We start from the raw sequence: 25,043 nt of genomic DNA on the forward strand, positions 1-25,043 counted from the left end.
CCATGCCCCAGGGAGGAGGTTATATGTAGATCCCTGTAATTATGTTTTAATCCTGACCCTACTGAGTCAGCCATGTTGAATTCCCAGGTTAACTTTACCAAACCATCTTGAGGAACAATAGAATCATCTGTAGGAATTGAAAGAGCTGGTTAAACTTTGGAGATATTTAATAATATTACGCTTTAACAACTATTGGATATAATTTATTTCTACGGGACCTGTTCTTTACAAAAAATAAAGACTATACCGTTTACTAATTTGATGGGGGCTTAAGTTACAGCAATCTGAGAGGACACCGTTTTCCAATTACTGAAGAAGCCACAACCACCACCAAACAGCCTTTACAGAACACTCACTTCTAGCTTAATCTGAAGGATAAATCAATAATTAAACCAACTCTCTGCAAGATCTATCAGGCTCACAAGCCAGGCAAAAGATCTAAGTTTATTTTGTGTGGGAGTAAGTTGGACTGTATTCGTGTGTGAATTAGTTAGACTCTTGAACATATTCCAATCATGCCTACTTTCTGTTCTAACCACAGATGTACGATGATTTTAAATACACATTTTCATCTCATGGACATTTAAATGTTCTATGAGTGGAGACATTAAGTAGAACCTCAGGTTCACCAAATGATGGACACAGAAGCTTCAGATTTCTAAGATGGGACTGTCTTGAATAAGTACAGTACAGTACATACATCATCCTCAGTCCCGGGAGTTAGGCCCCTATTACAGAAAGGAAATCACTGAGAAAGGCCAGAGCCAGGATTTGAAATCACTTGTCTTGTCACAAAGTCCCTGCTCTTTTCAGTGTACTTTCTGAAAGAGTTCCGCAGCTGTAATGCCTGATGGGCCATATCCTGAAGCACGTGGGCTCTGGTGGGGCAGCAGGTCCGTTTGGGGCTGTGGTCTGTATGACTGGCAGTTTGAACCCACCAGCAGCTTTCTAGGGCTGCTTTCGTTTGCTAAACACGTGCAGCCTCGGAATAGCGGCTCAATGGCATTGTTTAGTTTTGGGTAAAACACTTAAACCTAAAATACAGTGAAGCAAAATCAAGAAATATAAAGAAGCAAAAATCCATTAATACAACTGATTTTTTTAAAGTCCTTTGCCGAATGAATAGTTTTTTTTAAAGACATGCAAAAGGAATAAGTGATTCTAAATATCCTCATTTTCTAAACTGCTGATAATTTATTCCTCTAAAGTGCTTCATATTTCTTTTTAATGTCATCGGTTTGGGTTGGTAAAACTCTCAAGATTTTATTGAATGATGATGGTTCAGCACCAGGAAATATATCAATACTAATTACCATGTTAATAGAGTATAAGAAAAAAGTCATTGTTATCTTCATGGACACAACATGCATTTAAAATCATTTAACTTCTTAAAAATCATCAAATTGACTTTTCTGTTGTTGTATACTTCTTTAACCGATGTTTAGATTCATTGATATAGAAAGTAGATCTATCACCTCTGAAGACCTTATTGGTATACTACCTCTTTGTAATTATACCCTTCCTCCACCTGTAACTCCTAGCAACTATTGATCTTTTTCCCTCCATCATTAGTTTTGCCTGCTAGAGAATACCATGTAAGTAGAATTATACTATATGTAACCTTTAAGACTGTCTTCTTTCATTCAGTATAATTCTTTAAGATTCAAACTGTTGAATATATTGTTTGTTCTATTATTGATAGTATTCTAATGCATGGATCTACTACACTTTATTAAGGCTTCTGATTGTTCCAGATTTTGGCAGCCACGAATACAGCTGCTATAAATATTTGAATAGTTATTTTATGAGTTGAGGTAGTTAGTTTATTGTGCCAACGTGGCTGATAAACACATGGGGTTAATTTAAGGGTGGAGGGATAAATGGCTCTGTGAGCCTCACCATTCTAGTTCTCTGGTCTCTTGCTTCGTTATGGTCAGACCAGGGTGCAGCTGCCTTAACCAGTTCCCTGCTTCAGCTGGCAAGGCTCACTTCCTGCAAGACATCCCTGAGGAGAAGCCAAATGGACCTACCCTGATGCAGCCCTGGGTGTTGGAGCAGCCGTGTGGGGACCCCTGCCTGCGCTGAGAAGCTTACACGTTCAGTGATTTGGCTTTCTTCCTGCAGTCGGCGTCGTGTGTGTTTTGTAAGATGGGGGAGGACTTTGTAGATTGGTGTCAGACATATGGGTTAATGTTGAACTCATGGGCTTGGGCAACACTGGGTTGGGATGTTTTCTTGATGTGCACTTAACCTTTATATAAAACTCTCTTATACATACAAGTTTCTGTGGATTTGTTCCTCTAAAGTACCCAGACTAACACATGCGTTTAAGTGTTCATATCTCTAACATTAAAACCTAGGAATAGAAAAACTACAGGGCAGGAGAGCACTAGAACTGATAGTGATGATGTATATACAATTCTTCCAATTTAACTATGGAAGAGTATGGTACGTGAATATTATATCAAGAAAACTACTAAAAACAAAAACCCAAAGTTGACCAATGGTTACCATGAATGACGTAGGAAGTTTTTGCTTATGGGGCATTGAAGTTATGTTAATGGCAGTGGAATGAAGAGTATAAGCAATCACACTGATTTATACATATAGAAGTTGTTAAATTCGAGAATGTTTTGTTTTTCCACGAAACAAAAATGATTACACTGAGTATGAGGAAGAAGACAATGTTCTAAAATTGACTGTGGTAACGATTGTACAACTCTTCTTTATGATTGAACTACTGAACTGTATGATATGTGAATGAAGTGCTGATAAAACTGTTAAAAGATAAACCACAAAACGTTTCCAGAGTGCCTGCACACGTTTTACACTCCCACCAACAATGTCTTTTACAGATATTTCAAATTTTGATGAAAGTAAAATTTATAAATTTTTTAGTATGTGTGAATCATATTTGGTGTATTTACCTAACGTCACAAAAATTTTATCTCATTTGTTCAAAAGGCTCATTTACTTGGCATATGAATTGTTACATCATTTTTTAAAGTGTCATTTCCTTCCCCTTATCTTTGTACTCCCCGCCCCCTTTGCTCTTCTACTTTCAAGGAGAAAATGTATACACGTTTAAGATCTTTTTTCCCCTTTGACGTTTACATTTACCAATGAAACCATCCGGGCCTGACGCTTTCCCAGATGAATTTTAAACACGACCCAGTTTAATAGTTACAGAGTTTATTTGTTTCATCTTGAGTTTTAGTCGAATGTAGTGCTGGGAAAGAAAATTCACCAGAAGCCCTCTATGTCCCTGCATACTCAGGCCAGATATGCCAAGAATGCAAAGTTCCAAACAATCTACATCTGCACCATTTCTCTGGGTTGTGTGTGCACTGTGTGGGATGAAGTAGCGCCTTCCCCTAAAGGGTCAGTTCTAAAAGGGATACATTCAGTGTTTGCTGGGTGTGACAAGAATCTACTGCATGTGTAACATCCACCTAGACCCACCTGCATTGTCCTCACAGACTTGAGGGGCACGCATAATCAATGTAAGGCAGCAGGAAGCTCATGATGTTTGCTGCACTACTAATAAAATCTTCCCTCTGACCCAGGAGCCGCAGCTAGCATCCAACTAGTTTGTAAGGAGGGTAAACTCTCCTCAGTTTTTTAAATGTGATTTTCACATTGACATCTCTACCTGTAGCTATGGATCTATTTGTACATTACTTCCACTTCTACCACTTTTGCTTCATGTATTTTGAAATTGCTGCTTGATGTATACACATTTAAGATTACATGTATTTTGAAATTGCTGCTTAATGTATGCACATTTAAGATTACGCCTCTTGGGGAACTGGCCCTATGATGATGCACTTTCCTTTCATAGTCTGGTAATTCTCTTTGCTCTGAGATGTACTTTGATATTAACACAGCTAGTCTGGTTACTGACTCTTGTTTACATCATTTCCCATCACTGTTAACAAATATCAATATATTTGAAGTGAATTAATTGTAGTTTATAATAGGATCACTTAAAAATATCCTTTCTAAGCAATCTCTGCCTTTTAAATGATGCGTTTCAGACATTCACATTTAATGTAATGTAACGTTCTGTCTATTTTTTTCCTGTTTGTTCTGTGTTTCACTCATTTGTTTTCCTTTTCCCTCTTCTTCTAGGTTATCTGAAATATTCTTACCATTCCATTGATTTTGGACAAGTTTGCTTATACACTTTTTTAGTTAGTAATCTAGGGGCTCACAAATGCATATGTAACTCTCAAAGCCTACTTTCAAAGTTTCCAAGTAACCTTCAAAAAATACTATTAATCCAAAAAATAAATTAGAAAATTCATTTTAAACTCATAAACTATCTTTTTTTTTTAAATAAAGAGCTCCAACAAATCGGTAAGTAAAGACAATTGATCCAAAATAAAAGTAGGTAGAAAAAGATATGGGCAGATTACAGAACAGGAAAGCTAGTTTTTATAAACATAACTCTAAAAAGAAATGCAAATAAAAACAATTTTCCCTAATCAGATTGACATCTAATATTACATAAAATATTAAATTCAGTTTTGAATCAAATAAGAAAATCCCAGAAGCCAACAACGTTCAGATACAGCAGACTGGGGGGGAAAGTACAATGGTGTAACAGTTTTTTGCAGTGGATGAACTCTTTAGGTGGAGCACATAACATGCTAATGAAAAGGTTAGAGGTTCAAGTTCACCAGGGGCACTTACCCCAGTTCTACTCTGTGCATGAGGTCACCGTGAGTCAAAATTAACTCGATGGTATTTTTTAGTAGTTATGGTGACACAGTGGTTACATTTTGGGCTGCTCATCACAAGGGCAATAGTTTGAACTCACCAGCCGCTCCATGGGAGAAAGATGATGCTTTCTATTGCCATAGAGTCACTAGGGTCACTGAGTCAGACTTGACGCGGTGGCAAGGAGTGTGGCTTGGAGTTTACGCTACTTGCATTTCAAACACCAGTCAGGTCATCCATAGGAGCAGGTTTCACAGTATCAAAGCTAAGCCACACTAGGAAGACGGGGGTATCGTTTTAAACACCGGCCAGTGCAAACAGTATGAGAGCGCTGTCCCATGATGTGCCGTGGAAGATGAACCCCTGGGCTGGGAGGTATTCAACTTACAAAGTAGCTGCAACAGCAGACCGTGATGATGAGGATGGTGAAGGTGGTGCGGGGCTTGGCAATGCTTCATTCTGTTATAAACGGACCGCATAAGCCAGAGGTGTCACGGTGGCAACAAAAGAATGGAGAGAGACAGGAATACAGAACCGAATGGTAACCAGAATCCGTCTAGTAAAATCTGTGTAATAGAATGACTGTGTATGCATATACTTGTGTGTATTTGTTCACATGTATGCACGATACCATCTCTGGAAAGATAAAGAAACAGACAACAGGAATTAGATCCAGGGACAGGAAATGGGGTGTTCTTTTTTCAGATTCGTTTGAAACTTGACTTTTGAATGTACCTTTATACATGGAACACAGACAGTTCTACTTACATGCACAGGTTACCGTGACTTGGCGTCAATTTGACTGCAACGGATTCTTTTTAGGCGTGTCATTTTCAGTTTTCCTATTTTCTTCCAGATGCTCCTGATCACTAACCTTTTTGACTTCTAGCTAACTCAGACTGAGCTATCAAATTAGTGCTTTTCATTGCGGTAAGGAGGTCTGGGTTTGCTGTTGGGCTAAAACTCTCGGGAGGAAGTTGAGTCTATGCACTCCGGTAGACTTACAACCTCAGAAACCCTACAGAGGGTCGCTATGAGTCAGAATCTACTTGGTGGCAATCAGTTTGGTTTGGGGGCATTAGCTGTAAGGATATTTTTTTTAAAAAAGCGGGGGGATAGGCTCTGTTAACTCGAAGAATCACTTTATAATGTTTTAAGGGATTACACTTCACAACTATTTGACTACTTCTACAAGCTTTCACACATTCCCAGTGCCGTATTATTGAATAAAGGACAGGCTAAAGATGACTGGCACTTCTACAGGAGGTTCTCTCGGGAATGCTACGTTACTAGGACAGTCCAGTGCTCCGCAATGATCTACTCCGTGGCTCCCTGGGACAAAGAACTGCGGAACGACTCCGGTTCTACTGTCACCTGGGGTGCTCTACGTCAAATCTATTGACAGCACCTCACCACCACACAGGAGGTACGTGTTCAAAACTCCTGTTCAGTATTCCTCTCCTTCATTCATTCCAAACTATTTCTGAGCATATGTACCCAGACATACTCCAGATGGTAGGCTTAAACAGACACGGACCTTAACCTCTCAGAATGTCATTGTAATTGGGGAAACAATAAAGAAGCTGATACAGATGATAAAGCAGTAAGCACTATAAAGTGAAAACAATTAGGGTGGGGATTCAGTCAAGGTTTGATCAGAAAAGAACCAGGGTGCATGTAAGTGCACTTACATGCACCCAAACCAAATCCCATCAGTGACCCTTAAGGATCTGCCCCACTGGGTTTCCAAAGCTGTGCATTTTTACAAAAGGAACACTAGTGGCACAGTGAGTTAAGCATTGAACCACAAGGCCTGCTTCCAACCCACCAGCCACTCTGTGAGAGAAAAGCTGAGGCTGTCTCCTCCACCCACATGGTCCTGATGAGTCTGAATTGACACGTGACGGCTGGGGATAGGAATCTTTTTTTGGGGGGGTGGGGAGGGAGGGGAAGGAATCTTTACAGAAGCAGATCTACCACGTCTTTCTCCCTTGGAGTAGTCTGTTGGTTCAAACTGCTGCCCTGTCCATTAGCAGCTGCGTTAATACTAGGGCTTCTAATACTTGCATGTATGAAATGGGTATTTCATATTTTAAGATGTATACACATTTCATATATGAAATAAGGAGTTTATTATAGAAATTATAGGAGGCTGTTTCTTTTGTGTCTGGCAGTTAAGTACGGAAAATGGAGGTGAAACCGGGGAAGCCAGGCAGACTAGAACCTGGCAGGACGTGCAGTGGAACCCTCCCAAATCAGGCTTCCATGCTTACACAGCTCCCATTTTGCCAGTGGGGCTGTCCTGCAGAAGCCGCCACTGCCTGCCTCAGAGCCAGACATACAGCTGGCCCAGCAGTCAGAACTGAAAGAGGTGGTCCAGGAGAAGCTGGGTGCCCCACACTCCGATGAGCCAGGAGCTAACCAACATGGGGGAGCTCCAACAGCATCTTGTGCCCTGCATGAACCTTCCAAGTAGAGTCTGGCGGCTACTTGGCTTCTGCTTTCTAAATCTAGCATCGTTTCTGCGGCCCACAAAATTCAGAAACGATGCAGGGAAAACGGTTCTGGGTACCACAGCTCAAGCTTGGCTCAACTGGCACAATATCAATCCACCATAGCTGCTCAGAGGACTGAAAGACTTTTGAGCTGAGAGCCCAAGGAGTTAGATGGATTCAGCCATGAAGCCCTGTCAAGATTTAGAAGTGAATGTTCCAGGCAGGAGTAGCTAATGCAATGGCCCTGAGAAAGTAATTTAAGCTTGGCATCTGTTGACAAACAAAAGATATTGAGGCGGGGTTGTGGGAGAGGGAGAGATAACAAACTGGGACCAGAGACAGAAGCAGGGATCTAATCACAGTGGGCCCTGCAGCACATTCGAAGGAGCTTCCGTTTTCCTTATCTAAATGCAATGGGAAGCGACTGGAGGATTTTGAACCAGGGTATGGTAGTTTCATGTGATTCTATTTTTTTTAACTTTTTTGTTTTGAAATCATTTGAACATCAGGTAAGAGCTTCACGAACAATACAAAGAAGACCTGGTGACATATTATGCAGACGGTCCACCTTTGAGAACGACTGTTTGGGCTTCCTGGTGGAGAATGGGCTGCAGTGGGCAGGGCTGCTTCTTTCCAAAACTTCAGAGCACGGTACTTTATGCCAACGACACTCCTATACTACAATATGCATGGAGCCCCTGGAGTTGTGCAGAAGACTTTGTAAGCACGGAGGCTGTAAGATTGCTCAGAGCGCTCCTGTAAAAGTGCTTCCACACCAGTTTTCCAATCTTGCAAGACTAGTTACCATTATGCTCATCTGAACTAAAAATTCACATTGGAACAACAAACAGCATTCAGGTGTATCTCAGACTTGGCTTCCAATTAATTGGCTATTTCTAACAATTGTCCAACTTAAAAACAAACAAACACTACTCTCATTATTGATCCTGACGGGTTTATCTGTCCCGGATTCTCTCTGTTTCCAGTTAGCAATACCAGGAAGGTCAGGGAAGGTGGGAGGATAAAGGAAGAACCAATCACAATGATCTACATATAACTCCCTCCTAGGGGGACGGACAACAGAAAAATGGGTGAAGGGAGACATCGGTCAGTGTAAGACATGAAAAAATTAGAAAAATTTATAAAATAACCAAGGGTTCATGAAGGAGGAAAGGGAGGGAAAAAAAGAAGCTGATACCAGGGGCTCAAGTAGAAAGAAAATGTTTTGAAAATGAGGATGGCAACAAATGTACAAATGTGCTTGACACAATAGATGTACGTATGGATTGTGATAAGAGCTGTATGAGCCCCCAATAAAATGATTTAAAAAAAAGAACCTGGTTAAAAACTTTTTTTCCTGTCACTATGAGACAACTTAAGAGAATGCAAGAATACTTCATAAATAATTCCCCATTTCCAAAAAGGCTTTTCTGATTCAGCATGAAAGCTGTGCAGAGCATCCTAAGATAAACGCTGATGAGGCCAATATCCATGCGAATGTACGGGTCTAGTCTCACTACTTTACAGTTGGCCCTCGCCTTGTCTATCTTCCATTTTCATCAGCCTTGCCTTTCTTTATTTGGGATCATGAAACACTTCCCTATAGCTAGACCCTCTGCCTGATTCTCTCTCTGCTAGCCGTACTGCTGGCTAAACGCCAAGGTTCAGATGTTGGACTGTGCTGAGGTTCTACACATATGGAACTCATTTCTGATTTCAGCATAGTCCATGTCCAACGTTTAAGCTGACAGATGAAATTCACTTTGGATAGCCATTCATTCCTGCTGAAAACATAACATAGCCAAGTGCTCATTAAGTCACGAGGGTAAACAGAAAAAGAGAAGCATTGGGAGCTTGCAATTAATTTTGTGAGAATGAGCTAAATAAGTGCCCCATGCATGGTGGGTGCCCAATTAAGTAGAGGTTAATAGCATTATATATGACAATAAAAATGAGCATCTTTACACTTGAAGCGAGTAAAGAAGTGCTCAGAAAAAAAGGGGTGGGAAGGGACTCTGGACGGACCACTTAAGTTCTTTACGACACACATGTTCTTTATCAGAAGACCAGGCAAAATCCATCAGAGTATTTAGAAAAAACCCATTATCTGATAGAGAAAGAAAAGTAGAAATATGCTTGATCTTTAATTTAGAGTTTGTAGTACACACTTATATTTCTTTAACCTGGGGGTAAAAATCTTCATATAACCATTCAGAAAGAGTGAATTGTGTCAAACTTAAAAATTCTAACTTTTGATGCTTATATATTTATTTACAATTAGTTTCCTTCATTTAACAATGGCTCGTGAATAACAAAATTAATTTTCAGCAAACCCACCATAAATTTAAAATTAAGGTTAAGAAAAATCTGTTAAAATCTTCATGGCAATAAATTTTTGATACACAGAATGCAGAGTTCCTATGCGCTTTGTGGATGAACAAAAAGATTATTCTCCTCTCATTGTTGCAAGTTCACAAAACATATGAAAACCCTTTACTCTTTTTTCTTAGCCTAATTAAGTGCACCTCAGCTGAATACAACAGATAATAACGGCGATTATTAGTGAGATGTGATAAAAGAAAGAGATTATATGGCCACTTAGAGCTTAACCCCAAATATAAGTTAGACGTTCCAATCTCAGCCTGTAGCCCTCACTTATTAAATGACTTACAAAGAACTGCTAGGGAGAGGGCCTAATGAGTAGGCTGAACTTTGTCTCCGCTGTTTTGCTAAACACGAAGAACGCATGCAAGGGGCTTCAAAAAGTTAGTGGAAAAGTGGAATTCTCAGATAATGGAATTGTTCCACAAACCTTTTGGATGCCTCGTATACTTGCCTGCAAAATGAAACAGAATAGTATTCACTGAAATGAAGACTAGACACAAGAAAAAGACATAAAGACAAGCCATAAATAGTTTTTAACCTGTGCTACACTTGTTTAAATATTTAATGAAAAAGTTTACCTGGCCAGCGCCCCAGTCCTTGCCTCAAAATGCAATACTTTTGGAAGTGATAGCATTAAAAAAAAGTAATAAACCAGAGGTAAACATGAAAGAAAGAGCCTGAACAAATTTGGCAAACAAAAATGGACTAAATTCCAATCAGTGACTGCTAACGGGAATACCTGTTGGATACAGGTTTTGACAGCACTTAGTATTCTTTAAACAGACATCTGATCAAGTGTTTTTTAGCTAGCATATTCAATTCGGGGGCAACACACCCACACATACCCATGAAATATGGCTCTATTACAAGGGATTCAAGATGGCAACTACTTGTAGAATCCAGTGCCAACACAGATTATAACAAATCCAGTGAGTATTTTGTTTTTCAATTATTCATAGAAAATTTAATCCTGATTAAGTATCCTTGGGCAGGAATTCATGGCTAGTTGATGACTGAAACCAACGTTTATATGAAATGCTTCTGTTAATTTAATCTGTGTATACGGCTTAATTATGATTAGGGATTCAATGTTAGAGAAATGAATTATATCAGGATTAAAATTTTAGTACCACACCACCTAGTACTATCTCCTTTTTTTTAGCATGCAAACCAGCTTGCGCCTTCAACCTAAGAGTTCACATTTTTAAATCGTTCATTCTTAAACCTCTCAAGTAAGGTATCAAGCTTTATTTTGTACAAATTATGGAAACCCTTTGTTAATCAAGCTAAAAACTTCAATTAAAACCAAAAATGACTTTAAAATTAGAAAATAACCCTTCCCACAAATAAACAAAAGGTTTATTTGTTCATTATCTGTGAACATTTTATGTTCATTTGCTGAACTTACCTCATTTTCAATTTCTTTTAAAACTCCAACATAAAATATATTTCCATCCAACATAAAAACAAAACAAAACAGCTTTTAATCAGTTTAGTACACTGATTTCATAACTGGACAGTTCTGATATACATAAGCAATCATTCAAATGATTACTTTTCAATAAAACTACCAAACCTGAGTTAGCTACCTTTTGATTGATACAAGATGAGGCATTACAAGTGGAGACTATTTTACTAAAATAGCAGACAATTTCTTTTACCCTTTTCTTCTCTTTTCCACAGGGAAATTGCTCTAAGTCACCTTATAACGACACTCTTTCTTGCAAGTTTATTGTTCAAGTACATTTCACAACATTTCATTTATTACCTTTGTTTCGGGTACTGCTTAAGTGCAGTCATAGAAACCACATGCTCTGCTTTTCGTTCGGTTGTCATACCAATGTACGAAAAAGCAACAACAAAAAGTCATTGTATTTGGATCTGTATTGCACTGGGTCGAACCAATCCACTTTTCCTTTAAACAAAATCAAGTATCAGAAATGAGGCCGACTTTTGTGTCCCGATGATATGGTTAGTGGTAGTGTTACTGAGGACAGCGAAGAAACTTCCCAGTATAGACTGTGGGAGAGAAAGAGTCTGTACAGAACCACCATGGCAACAGACTGGCAAAGGATGGCACCTATTGTGATGACCTGGGAAGACAAGAAAGGAAATGCTGCTATTGCTCACACAAACACAGAGAGGATGCTCAAGTGGTGCTGAACCTAGCGGCACTTGCTGTATAAACATATGGCTTTACACTTCATCTTACACCACGCTACGACTTTTAAAAGAGGAAAAAAAATTTTAAAGAAAAATTTAAAAGGAAAACATGCCTAATGTCTAGAAAATATGAATAAGTGTTCAAGGATAAAATTTCTTTGACATTTGGTTTATACATGGCAAAGTAGGTCACAAAAGAGTAATTTGCTAAACCACTTTCTAAGGGTGACAACTTACAGAAAAGAGGAATAAGAAAAGTCAGTTTCCTGGCTAATTTTAGGAATAGGAATAAAGCATGCCCCAGCAGAACATTGAAGACGACGCTAAACATCCTTTCAAAAGTTCCTAAGTCGCTTCTTTATTTTAGACTATCTTCTGGCCCATTTACCTTTATAGAATACCTCAGGCTCAAAAACCATTTGTGCTTTCAGGTCTCCCTACATGGCTCGTAAAGGGCCAGGGGCAAGACTCCACTCAAAGAATGGTAGGGCCCCACTCTTGGGAGGTTCCAGCACAGTCAAAATAGGGCTCACTTAGACAGGGCACTTTTGTTAAAGCAACTACAATGGTTTTCAGATATCTAAATTTTTACCACTATTTAGCCAAAAAAAAGGCCTTAATTATTTCCTTCACAACGATATGTTATGGGTTCTCTAATTTAAAAACTACATTCTGGAATAGGATAAAATAAAAATAACAAAAGCTATTTTCTCCCATGCTGCTTTCAAAAGGGGGCTTCAAACCGTTTGTGGGAAAAGTCCATTACATTTTCATTCCATGAACCTTTTGAGGCCCCCTTGTATATTAAGATTTTTTAACTTTATATCTTAAACCTCAAATTTATGTACTCAGTAGAGTCAATGTTTTGTTTCAAAGTTTTATTTTCAAGCACCCAAGAAACCACTGAGCAGATAAAGAGGCCCTTCATACTTTAATAATTCCCGCCAAAGATTGTATTCTCATTTTAAAAATTACTTTGATTGTGTATGCCACTTGCCTTATCTCTTTGGTAGTCACTAAAAATAAGAGAAATGCAAGCAAGTCCGGGGTGACATAAAAACCACAAGATGCAGCCCTGAAACAAATGAATGAGAAGTCATTAAGTTAGATGTAGACAGATGCTATTTTCATGGTATATCAGATTAAAAACATTACCAGCACATTTCAGAGGGGCTGATGGACTGAAAATCTTAAAAAAGGTACCCATTTGAGGGGTAGTAGGGCAGAGGGTGGAACTGAACTGATTAACAGGAAGAGACTATGTACCAGGGCATTTTTCTTTCTTCCAAAATCAAATCTGGAATAAAATGATAAATTAATAGGCAGTAGTTTTTGAGATGTCTGGTAAACACATGGGAAACAACAACAAAAAAACAAGATGCAGGAAAAATGTGTTTAGTATGCTGCTATTTGTATGAAAATAGATGGAAAACTACCCAGGCATCTATATGTAAAATTCTTTGGAAGGAAAAATTAGGAACTAATATCAATTCTATAAAGCCGTAATGGGAGAGAGGTAAGGAACACTTTTTTGTTACATTTTGGATAATTCTGTATGTTGGAATATATTCAGAAATAAAAACATTAAAATTTAGGTTAAAATGAAAAGTTTGACATGATTTGAAACATGAAAAAATAAGCGGGGAGTTGGGGAAACCCAATGTCTAGATCAGGCGTCCTCAAACTACGGCCCGTGGGCCACACGTGGCCCACTGAGGACATTTATTCAGCCCGCTGGGTGTTTTTGCCCCGTTTGTTTCTTTACTTCAAAATAAGGTATGTGCAGTGTGCATAGGAATTTGTTCATAGTTTTTTTTAAACTATAGTCCGGCCCTCTAACGGGTCTGTGGGACAGTGAACTGGCCCCCCAGGACCCCTGGTCTAGATATTCCACATACGGAAAATAATAAGAGTTCTATTCTTCCTGTCAAAGATTCAAAATATGTCATTGTCAGGCATAGTAAAAAATTGTAAATAACCTTCGTAACTTATTTATTTTTTAGTTCTGACACTACAGAAAACAATGTGAACTCCCTACTGATTTAAAAAATTGTGATTTAGGTAGAATTAACGTAATGATTTTATATAGATGGAACATACTGTTGCACAGCGTCTGTAAACTAAGCACAGCAATGCCTTCATCTCACAGACTGTGAGGATGTAATGAGTTGAAGCATATAGCATATGAGCCCGGACAGAATGAAAGTCTAATACTAGATGTTAGGGAGCACATGCTGTTATTAACTGCCCCCTCCCCCCCCCAAATGAGAATGAAAGAGAGACAGAAGAAGCCACTGTCGACCCAGAACTCCTACTTTGGCAAATGTGATGTAGAACTCCCGTTTGAGCGTACTCCTCTCCACTGCGATGATCTGGTAGAGTCCACAGCCTAACGACAATGCGAGGCACATTCTTAAGAGGATTAGAAGGATCCCCGCTAAGTTGTGATGTGCATGGTAGCTGTGATGACTGATATCTTCAAACTGCTCCCAAAGTAGCAAGATACTCTATAAAACAAGCAAACAAATTATGTTTAGAGGAAAGAGCATAACTCCCTAAGATGGACTTTTCCAACTCTTTCTGAAAAAATCCCTTAAACATGGTACAAGCATTTTTGAATACACTGTACGATTTGTCAGACTATAAAAGTTGCCAATTAGTGAAGTTCAGGCACAGCCTTTTCCTCATTGATAATCCTATAACTGCAGGACAAGATGTTCATCCGATGAGACCACATACAGAAAGGATAAAAAATGCTATTGCCTACATGATTTAAAGAATTCATCTCTAAGAATGATAATAAATTGTAAAGGTTAAAAGAATAAAATATAAACTTTCTTCTAAATTCATCTCCTCCTTACTTCAAAACCATCATTTGGAATCAAACTGTTCAGCAGTCAAGCCCAGAGTCACTTTCAAAATTAATAGAAAAAAATCTTTGATCACACAATTAACTTCGTTTGTGGTAAGATCCCTAGGTAAAGGATAACATAATTTTAATACTCACTATTAAGTTCCCAGGGCTTAATTGATTATTGATTTTTTCTCTCATATTGTTAATCCAGTAAAGTCAGCAACTTCTTCATTAAGCAATTCCACTTACATAGTAGAAATCAGTGATCAATTTCTCCTTAACCTTTAAAAATAATCATCCAAATTGCTGTACACCTACTCCTTACTTATTGACTTAGATTCCAAGGATCAAGTCATTGGAATGGATGCCCATAGGGAAATGGGCATCATGAGAAAATGGAATAACCACATCAAAGCACAAAATGGTGGACGGCTAAATCATTATTTAACTACCAAATCACATCACTAATAACTGCCGAAGTTGACACAACCTCAAGAAACACAGGCCGCATTACTCTGGCCCATTATCGTCTCGGTAGTCCTTACTGCTAGACATGCATCATTAATGCTCACAATAGTTCCTACTGTTGTCAATGCAAAATATTGAACAAGGCAGTAAGTGAGAGGCAGATGTAAAATTTTAGCCATTATACATCCTTTGTCAAATCGGCCCTCCCTTCAGTGGTTTCTACAGAATTTAGATAAAAACTCAAGTCATGCATCCTATTCCTACACTTCATGAAGTTTATCTGGAAGCTTATATTTCCAAGTCTCAAAATGTGTACCCTAATTTTACTCCTGTTACCAAGATACCATCATTCTTGACAGGTGAAGCCCTTTGTCATTGGGCAAACATGAAATGCCTTTCCTGGGCTCAATATTTGTTCTCTAACACTGAAAATATGATTTGTTAAGCCTATCAAATTATAATCAGCAAATTCCTTAGCCTACATTTCTAAATGTAACTTTATGTAAAATAACAACAACAAAATGCTATTATAAAACTATCATTTCCCAGGATTCTCAATTGCATATACCTAACTCCCATATTTTAATGCACATTTCTAACTGGTTATATATCTAACCTATAGGTCTCTCTGTCTTTGGTTGCCCGTCTTGTCTGCTTTCTCCAGGCTATTGCTGAAGTCCTGTGCTGTCTAGTGTCCTGTCACCAGATGAACTTACAATAAGTATCTATTTATAATAAGAAATTAAAATTATGAGATGAAGATTCCATTTTAAAAACTGTTAATTGGGAAATAATAATCCACCTTGATGGTAATACTACTTGCTTTATAAGTTTCTTGTATCTTCCTATATCAAAAACATTAAGTTGGTAGAAGTTTGCCCTTATTTAAATCACTTCTAATTACTCATTTTAATCACTTCTAATTATCCAGGTCTTTCTCGTGAGCCTTCTTTTCCTAACTTTATTGTCTTTATAAATATCACCACCTATGACTGATTTCCTTCGCAGATAAATCATGCAAATCCAATAAACAAACTTTACTCAGCATCCATTACACTAAATAAATACTAAATAAATACAAAGGTGAATAAAGCACAAGGCCTTCTTAATGAGTTTTTAAATTTATTTAACGAATTCAAAGTTTAGATTATAATGCCATTTACACAATTTATGTGTTTTTTTCATTTCCAACGACTAGCTAAGGCTCGTCACATACTTGAACCCTGGTGATGGAGTGGTTGGGCTGCTAACCCCAAGGTCAGCAGTTTGAAATCACCCGCGACTCTGTGGGAGAAAGACGAGTAGAAAGGTTTTCTACTTCCATAGAGAGTTATAGTCTTAGAAACTAGCAGGGCGGTTCTATCATGTCCCATTGGGCTGTTAAGAGTTAGAACTGACTTGACGGCAATGAGTGTACCTTCTCAATTTTTACCAATTTTGCGTAGGCATATGAACCCACTGCTGCTAAGCTGATTCAAACTCACTGCAACCCTATAGGACACAGCAGGCTGTAAAGCTTTATGGAAGCAGACAGCCTCATCATTCTTCCATGTAGCAGCTGGTGAGTGCGAACTGCTGACCTTCTGCTTAACAGCTCAAAGACTAACCCACTGAACCACAAAAGTTCGTTAGGCATATGGTTATCCTAGAATAAAATAAAACCTATTTCTCTAAGGAAAAAGAATAAAATGTACAAAGAAGGTTTTGAAAAATTCAGATGTTTCAAGAAACAAGTTCTCAATATTTTAATTCTACATTTTTCCTTCACATCAGATATGCACTGGAATTCTTAAGTATATTGTAACAAGGACATCTAAAGAATCCTATAAATGGATGACCCCCAAATTCATTGATTCACTTACCCAATATTGAGTATTTGCTGTGTTAGAAAGTCAGAGTGAAAGCCACAAAACAAAGAAGTATGTGAGAAAGGCGCTAAGAATCTAACCTAAATATGAGCTCACTGCCCTCAAGAAGCTGATACCAGAACCTATGGCCATTAAGTTAATTCTGACTCATAGAAACTTCATAGGAGCGAGAAGAACTACTCTATGGGGTTTCCAAAGCTGTAAATCTTTATGGAAGCAGGGTGCCACATTTTTCTCCTAGGGAGTGGCTAGTGAACTTTCAATTAGCAGCTGAATGTTTTAATTACTGTTCCACCAGGGCTCACTTTCAGGTCAATTACGCTCCATATAAATCTGCACTCCGTATATAATAGCACCCAACAGAATAACACATTAGGAATGACTACGTTTTAAATTCATACTCCAGAAGGACACAAATCCCTCAAGTCACATGTTTAAATTTTGGAATGAGATGCATGCACATCTGCCTTTTTGGACAGTGCACAGCAGAAACACCGCGGATTGGGACTCACCTGAGTTATGACTATGACCACAGCAACGCCTGTGGACACAGGAGTGGAATCCCACTGGAGAGGTCTGCTCTGTGACTTCTTCATTCGGACGATTGTCCAGCCCATGCACAGGCTCAGAAGAAGATACAGCATTTGAACTTGGGAAGCGATGTCAAAAACTAATAGGAAATAAAAACCAAGCATTGTGATACAAAGCCTGTGGGTCTTTTTGCATTTAGAATACCATTATCTTTTAACATCTTTTAAAAATTAGGCATGTTCAAAGAGAAGCTGAGGAAATTCAACAAGAGAGATTCATATTTATGTACTCCTGTCTCCTGTTCTTTACAATTCACTGCTTGTAAGAGAAAGGCATTTTAAATATTATTTTTGGAAAAAAAATCCCATTTTGCAACATGAACACTAGTATCTTCATTTCTGGCATTGTTAATTTTCTAATTGCTGAGTTAAAATATAAAGAGCAAATATTTTTAAACTATAAACTAGAAATAACATGAAAACACATGGCAGAGCCATACAACATCTAATTACATACGTGAGCTTTAGTTGCAGAGTCTGGAAGACAAATAAAATGCTCCGTGCATGAGTACGATTGTGCCACCAGGTGGCCATCACTTACACTGCAGGGAAGCCTGCTACCATACAAAAGATGCACAAGTCACCTGGATCCGCTTAAGGACTATTAAAAAAAACAAACAAAAAAACCGAAACTCACTACCATGGAGTCAGTGCCTATAGGACAGGGCAGAACAGGCCCTGTGAGTTTCCGAGACTGAAACTCTTTACCGGAGTGAGAAGCCCTGTAACTCTCCTGAGGGGTGGCTGGTGGTTTTGAATGGCTGGGCTTGCAGTTAGAAACCCAACACTTAGCCAGGGCTCCTTAGGTACTGTAAGAAAACAATAAAATTCTCTAACTACTTCAGGTACCATCCATATTTGTTTTACATGCTATTATTCAAATCACAGTTATAACTTCCTCATCATAGTTAATTCCAATTTAGACTTTACATCTGTGGCCACAATTTAACAAAATAAAACTTTCTTCAAATGCCTATCCATAACTTAAATGTTTAGAACTTAACTTCTTTTATGAAGATATTCTTAGAGAAACAAATAAAACTGGCTATAGTATAATATCTATACATCAAAGTGACAAGCCAAATATCTAATAATGCTAACTTTTCCCAGATGTTTTATAGCATACTTTTCCTTTCTGTGTGGGAGAAAGATGAGGCTTTCTACTCCCATAAAGAGTTAGTCTCGGAAACCCACCGAGGCACTTCTGCCCTGCCCCATAGGGTCACTGCAAGTCAGAATCCACTTAATGGCTGTGAATTTGGTTTTATGGTTTGGTTTCCTTGCTGTACCAAACTACTGGAACTGAATACTTTATATTCATGTTTACATAATTTTACTAGGAAAAAACTCCTAAGGAATTCCATATTAAGCACACTCATTACAGCTTTTCAATAATTGTGATGCCATTTAATTTTAATAAACATTTCTCATATACCTAAGTAAAGAAGTAAAAAAAAAAAGAATACTCCCAAATAAGTTGCTAATTAACAAAAGCAAGTACCTGGAAAAAGCCCGAGTTTTTTCTTTATGTATTAAGTAAATATATGAATATAATTCTGTAATTGCTTACCTGTTGTTGAAAAAATTATCAAATCACACATTTTGGCTAAATTTGGCTAAAATTTAATCTCTAACAAATCAAACCTTTTGTCAGAGCTACTGAAAATGAGCAATTTATTGCTGTTTTGTTTTTGTTAAATGAAAACATTTGCTTTTCAGCCCTTAATGCAGATGCTCTATAGTTAGTTGGCGAGTAGCAGAGAACTGTGTTTCAGAGTTTTCATTGCCTGTTGTGTGTGCACTGCTGCCAATCTTTTACCCAACCCACTACCATCCAGCCAATCCTGACTGATGTTGACCCTGAAGGAGAGCACAGAAATGCCCTTGTGGGTTTCTGAGACTGTAACTCGACAGAAGTAGAAAGCCTAATTTTTCTCTTGAGGAGCAGTTGGTGGTGTCAAAGTGCTGAACTTGCAGTTAGCAGCCCCATGTGTAACCACTGCACCCTCAAGGCTCCACCATTGTACCCAAACAGCTTCAAACAGCCTCTCACCAAAATTCAACACATCCGGGGTTTTACCATTAATTTTGCCATTAGTTGGCTTCTGTGCTTTTCCTTGTTGGACCAAAATTTCCCCATCATCTAAAATGAATGAACTAAATGATTTCTAAGGTTCTCTCCAGCTCCAAAGGTTTATGATTCTATTAAACCTCCAAAAGTCATCCAAGAGAAAAACCTAAAATCCAAACTCACTGCCATCGATGTAATTCCAACTCACAGTGACCCTACAGGGTAGATCAGAACCGGCCGTATGGATTCCCAAGACTTTAAAAATATCTTTACAGGAGTAGACAGTCTTCCCTTTCTTTCGCAGCTGCTAGTGGATTTGAACTGCTAACCCTGTGGTTAGCAGCTCAATGCATAGCACACTCTGCCACCAGAGCTACCTATTTAGGAGAAAAGAGAAGATGAAATTAAGGCTCTAGATACTAATAGTGCTGAGGCCTGGTGACATAGTGGGTTATGAGCTGGGCTGTTAACGACGTCAGCAGTGGTTCAAAGCCATGGGTGAAAGATGAGGTTTTCTGTAGCCACAAACACTGACAGATTCACAAACGCAGAGGGGCAGCTTTGTCCTATCTGACTGAGTCACTATGGGTCAGAGTTGGGTCCCTGGCTGTGGATTCTTTTTTAAGTTACTACTCAAAGAATAAGCTTCTCCTGTTTGTGCCTAAAAGGCTAAAAGTCCATGTCCTCGTCACATGGAAAATGAACAGTACTTGAAGTTTTACAATCACCATAAGCCAAAAGAGCAGATCAGTGAGTCCTGAGGTGGTTAACAGAGATTGCTATAGGACCCTGCATATTAAAGAGTGGGCAGGCCTGAAGAGAACTATGGGATTATAAGAAGTAAACCCTAGGAAGAGTTTATATTCAAAAAGCTGTTTTGGGGGTTGTTGTTGTGTTTTTTTTTTAAGAACTTTTACTTGAACTTTGGGTTTCAGTTTACCAAGCAAATTAGTTTTCCATTTAGCAATTTATACATATTTTTGTTTTCTAACAAATTAACACTCCTTCCACTTCCTCCCAGGTCCTTCTGGGCATTATCCCTGGCTGATTGTTGGACGGAGTTCAGACCTTCCTAGTCTTCCTGTTCACTTTACAGGCCTGAGAATTGGCTGAAATTCTCTGCACCCCCAGGCCTGCTCCACCCCCCAGAGCTGGGTTCAGTCCCAGGCTTGAAGGGTATATAAGGGGCAGAGTTGGGTGTTGCAACAGTCTGTAACAGCTCAGGAAGTCTTGTCTTTTTTATGATTTTGAATTTTGGTCTATTTTTTTCCCTTTCCTCTTCTGTCCCGGACATTCTGCTGTGATCCTAATCAGAGTGGCTGGAAATCGTAGCTGGACCACCTAGTTCTGCTGGTCTCAGGGCAGTGGGGGTGCATTAGCGCTATAGATCAGCTATTTCCTTGAGTCTGATTTTCTTCTCTTTACTCCAGATGAGGAGAGACCATTAGGTGAATCTTAGATGGATGCTCACAAATGTTTAAGAGCCCAGTTGCTACTTACCAAAGTGGGCTATAGAACATTGTCTTCGTGGGTCATGTTACACTAAATGAACAAGATGTCTCCTGAGTCTGTGGTCTTAGAACCTAAAACCCACTGATTCACCCTCTCAAGCTATCTGGTTATGGCTAAGGTGCTTTCAGAACTCTGCCCTCCATCTGCTCAACAATATCCTTGGGTATATTTGCCGCACATACAAATACATCTTTCTGTACCTTCTGCCAAGCCTATATCCATATTTGTGAGTGTACTCCCCTTTGCCTTCCACATCTGCCCAGCTTACTTGTCTACCTATGTAACTACTTACAAATTATTGTCTGTTATTCCTACCATTGTAGGCCTGAGCATGTAATAATATTTATTTTGGTGGTATTCTTCTTGGGCACTTCCAAGTGGTTTCCTTTGCCACTCATTGGCCAAGTTGTGGTGACCTTCCCCTTACTGTCTACTGCTTTTCCCTTCACCAAAGTTATTATGTGTCCAGTCTCTAGCAAGAGGTTTTCCTTTCCCTCTCTTCCATCTCTTTTTGACCATCAAAAAATGCTTCTTTCTGCCTATATACCTTTTCTTGACTTGTTAAAATATTGGTCTCACTTTATCCTTTTGTGACTTATTTCATTCAAAACAATATCCTCCAGGTTTATCCAAGTTATGAAGTGTTTTGTGGACTCTTCAGTATTCTTAAACATCAGGTAGTATTCCATGGCTGGAGAAAAATATTGAAAGCACCACGGACAGCAAAAAGGATAAACTGTCTTGAAAGACGCATGGCCAGAGTGCTCCTTAGGGGCAAAGGTGGTGGGACTTGGTCTCACAGACTTGGGACATGTTTTCAGGAGAGATCAGTCCCTGCAGAGGGACATCATGCTTAGTAAATGCGAGGCAGCAGCAAAGAGAAAGGCTCTCGAGGAGATGGACTGACACAGTGGCTGCAACGATGGGCTCAAGGCAAGGGAGACACTGTGCAGATGGCACACGACCAGGCAGTGCTGCAGTCTGTTGTACATAAGGTTTCCATGGGTCAGAACCAATTCAACGGTACCTAACAACAACAACAACAGTATTCCATTGTATGTTCAATGCACTTAAGCTATTTCCAACTTTTTGCTCTTGCAAATATGGATGTGTACATACTATTCTTACCTAGCTCATTTATCTCTAGGACATATACTTAACAGTGGGATTGTAGATCACACGATAATTCTATTTCCAACTTCCATAAGAAGTGCCCCACCCCCATTGTTCCATGGTGGACACACCATTTTTCAGTCACATCAGCAGGGTGAAAGAATTCCAACCTCTCCACACCCTTGCCAATATTTTTGTTTTCTAACTTTTGTTGTTACTGCTGGGATATGATGGTATCACATTGTTTTGATTTACATCTTTTGAATGGCTAATGATCATGATATTTTTTTTTCAGAAGAAAAATGTTGGCTGCCTTGATGTCTTCTTTGGTGAAGTGTCTATTCATGCCCTCTGCCCATTTGTTAATTGGGTTGTTTATCTCTGTGGTGGAGGTTCTGAAGCTCTCTAAACATTGGAGGACTGAGTCTCTGGTCAAAGATACTTCGTTGTCCATTTTTTCTGCTGGCATCCAGGTGCTCTTCTTACTGCTTTGGGAAGGTCTCCTCAGGCGTGTATGTATTTCAGTTTTAGGGTGTCTTAGTCATCTAACTTCTCTTCTACTGTTTGTACATTTTCAGTAAGGTTTGACTGTCTATTTAAGCCATAATTTAATACCATATGTTTGTCCTATTTGTTCATTGATGATCTTTATAATTTTATCTTTAGTTATTTGCTCTACCTTGAGTAAGTGTTGTATACAGTATGAGGTATGGATTCTGTTTAATTTTCTTTAAATGGATATCCGGTTTGGGCAGCAGCACTTGCTAAAGAGACCTTTTCTTTTATTCCCCGTTTAAAGGATATCTGTCTTTTGTTCCATAGGTGAATGGGCTCTCAATTTTGTTCTACTTGTCATCATCCCAGAGCCAAGCTTTTAGGATGACTATGGCTGTACAGGAAGTCAAACCCTGCTTTTTTAAGGGCAAGCCTTAAATAGATTTCCAGGATTAAAAATGCCCTATGACCTGATGCCCTTCAGAAGTTCTCTTATAAGCCATGATTCTAGGAACGTTTACAATATTTTCTTACTATGAACAAAGCTGTGAGGTCAGCTCAGCTGCAGGTAGACTCAGAAAAAAATGTCAGTATAACAGAAAGCAGGGTGGCATGGGAGAGGGGAGTTTCAACCGTGGGGTCAAAAGTTTGGCTTTGAGTCTAGCTTTGCAACTAGCCCAAGAGTTAAAACTGGGTCTGGCATTCAACAGTTCATTGACACTTGGATAACTGCTTCATGTTGTAAAGCTCCGTTTTTAGCTGCAAAATAGAGATAAGCATTCCTATTTCATGGAGTTTTAATTGAGGGAGGAATTACGCTCTGAAAACACTGACTCTGTGCTACCAGTTATTAAGAAACTATATAGAACATGTGAGAATGTAGTAACTATTTTCAGTAAGCATGGATTCTAATCAATGACAGTCTGGGCGAGATCACTGTATTATAACAACAACATGTAATTTTTACAAAGTGAGAAATTTTATCTTAAAAACCAAATGTTCAGAAAGCTACTTACATTCTGCCAAACTCCCCATGAAAGGCACCCCTATTCCATCTTTGGAGTACCTGAGGGATTGGAGAGGCGAGTATTAGTGCCAATTACAATGGTGGGAAACTGTCCACAATCAAAGCAAGTATCATTTTGGTGGACTAATTAGGATTATAAGTAATGATTCACACAATTTTAGTGGTTTTGCGTTACCTGGAGAAGTGAATGTAATTAGCTAAAGCTGAACCAGCTTGTAACAGCAATGCAGTTGTCAGAACTTTCAAAATCATGTGCATGGGTCCTCCTTTCTTAATAGCCTGCCACAGTGACTGAGCATAAATGCAAGCAATCACAAAGTATACTAGGACGAGGAGGAAAAAGAACTCATGTAGCCCTGTGAAGAGAAGAAAGGGCGTTTGCTTCAGTAAAACAAAGCCAGTTATCATAGGGTTGTTTTAAAATCTTCCTGTCAATACAGTTCTAAAAATGGTTTTGTAATTACTCACACCATTCACTTTCCTAACAGAAAAGAGGGGGGGAAAGCAGCGAAAATGGATTACTAAACAAAAATTATTTTCTATCTTAGGACAAAGTTGTAGCCTTAAGAAAGTACACTAGACCATACGAGTTAAACTTCCTCTGTGAATACGTCAGCAAGCAAGTCCCAAACACCACACAGATCACTGCTCTTCAAAAGCAAGGGCTCAGCATTCAGTCAGACACACATTGTACCCTCACAGTAGATTTAGTCTGTAATAATTTAGAAACAGATGCAGTCAGTTAACAACAGATCACTATCCCTGGGCAATGGCTCTCAAAGTGTGTTCCTTGGACTAGCAGTATCATATGGGAACTGATTAGAAAGGCAACTTGTTGCTCCTCTCCATCCCATCCCCAATAAATCGACATTTCTAAGAGCAGGGCTTGGTAAGTCAGTCTGTGTTTCTAAGTCCTTCAGGTAATTGTGAAGTGTGAAAAACGCAGCTCTGAATGTCTCACGACTTCCCATTGGAACCAAAGTTCAAGGTACTATCCTCCTGTTCAGAGATAAACTGCCTACAGCTCTGGACAAAAAGGGAAATCCTACAAAGACGGCACAGTTTTACTCCACAATTGAAAGTAGACCATAAAAAAAAACAAAACAAAACAACCAGTTCAGAGACTGACTACTGGCCAATAATATTGCCCGTGTCTCAGACAAAAGTCACCCATTGCTCTCAAATTGATTCTAACTGACGGAGTCCCAGGTGTATGAGAGTAGAAATGTGCTCTGTGGGGTTCCTGTGGATGATTTTGGAACAACAGTCATGCCTGTCAC

The 25,043-nt window shown here is 38.9% G+C and overlaps 1 protein-coding gene and 1 long non-coding RNA gene across 2 annotated transcripts in view; both read right to left on the reverse strand.

Annotated features, from left to right (window-relative positions):
* Window positions 1–4,306: 4,306 nt before the first annotated feature.
* LOC123522412 lies at window positions 4,307–6,389 on the reverse strand. The gene is made up of 2 exons (XR_006680679.1): window positions 5,491–6,389; window positions 4,307–5,358 (listed from the first exon to the last, which is right to left on the reverse strand). It is a non-coding gene; the product is annotated as an uncharacterized LOC123522412 (long non-coding RNA).
* Window positions 6,390–9,337: 2,948 nt separating this feature from the next.
* Window positions 9,338–25,043, reverse strand: part of GPR180 (G protein-coupled receptor 180) — a 31,672-nt gene continuing 15,966 nt past the window's right edge. Inside the window, exons 4-9 of the mRNA XM_004709771.2 lie at window positions 23,939–24,119; window positions 23,753–23,802; window positions 17,468–17,625; window positions 14,081–14,272; window positions 12,763–12,840; window positions 9,338–11,695 (exon numbers count right to left, since the gene is read on the reverse strand). Of these exons, the coding sequence (XP_004709828.1) occupies window positions 11,537–11,695; window positions 12,763–12,840; window positions 14,081–14,272; window positions 17,468–17,625; window positions 23,753–23,802; window positions 23,939–24,119 (818 nt within the window). The 3' untranslated portion in view covers window positions 9,338–11,536. The remainder of the gene's footprint in view (window positions 11,696–12,762; window positions 12,841–14,080; window positions 14,273–17,467; window positions 17,626–23,752; window positions 23,803–23,938; window positions 24,120–25,043) is intronic.

Source organism: Echinops telfairi, unplaced genomic scaffold (assembly GCF_000313985.2).
Source record: "Echinops telfairi isolate 266 unplaced genomic scaffold, ASM31398v2 ScPeMD7_7405;HRSCAF=8443, whole genome shotgun sequence".
Lineage (NCBI taxonomy): Eukaryota > Metazoa > Chordata > Mammalia > Afrosoricida > Tenrecidae > Echinops > Echinops telfairi.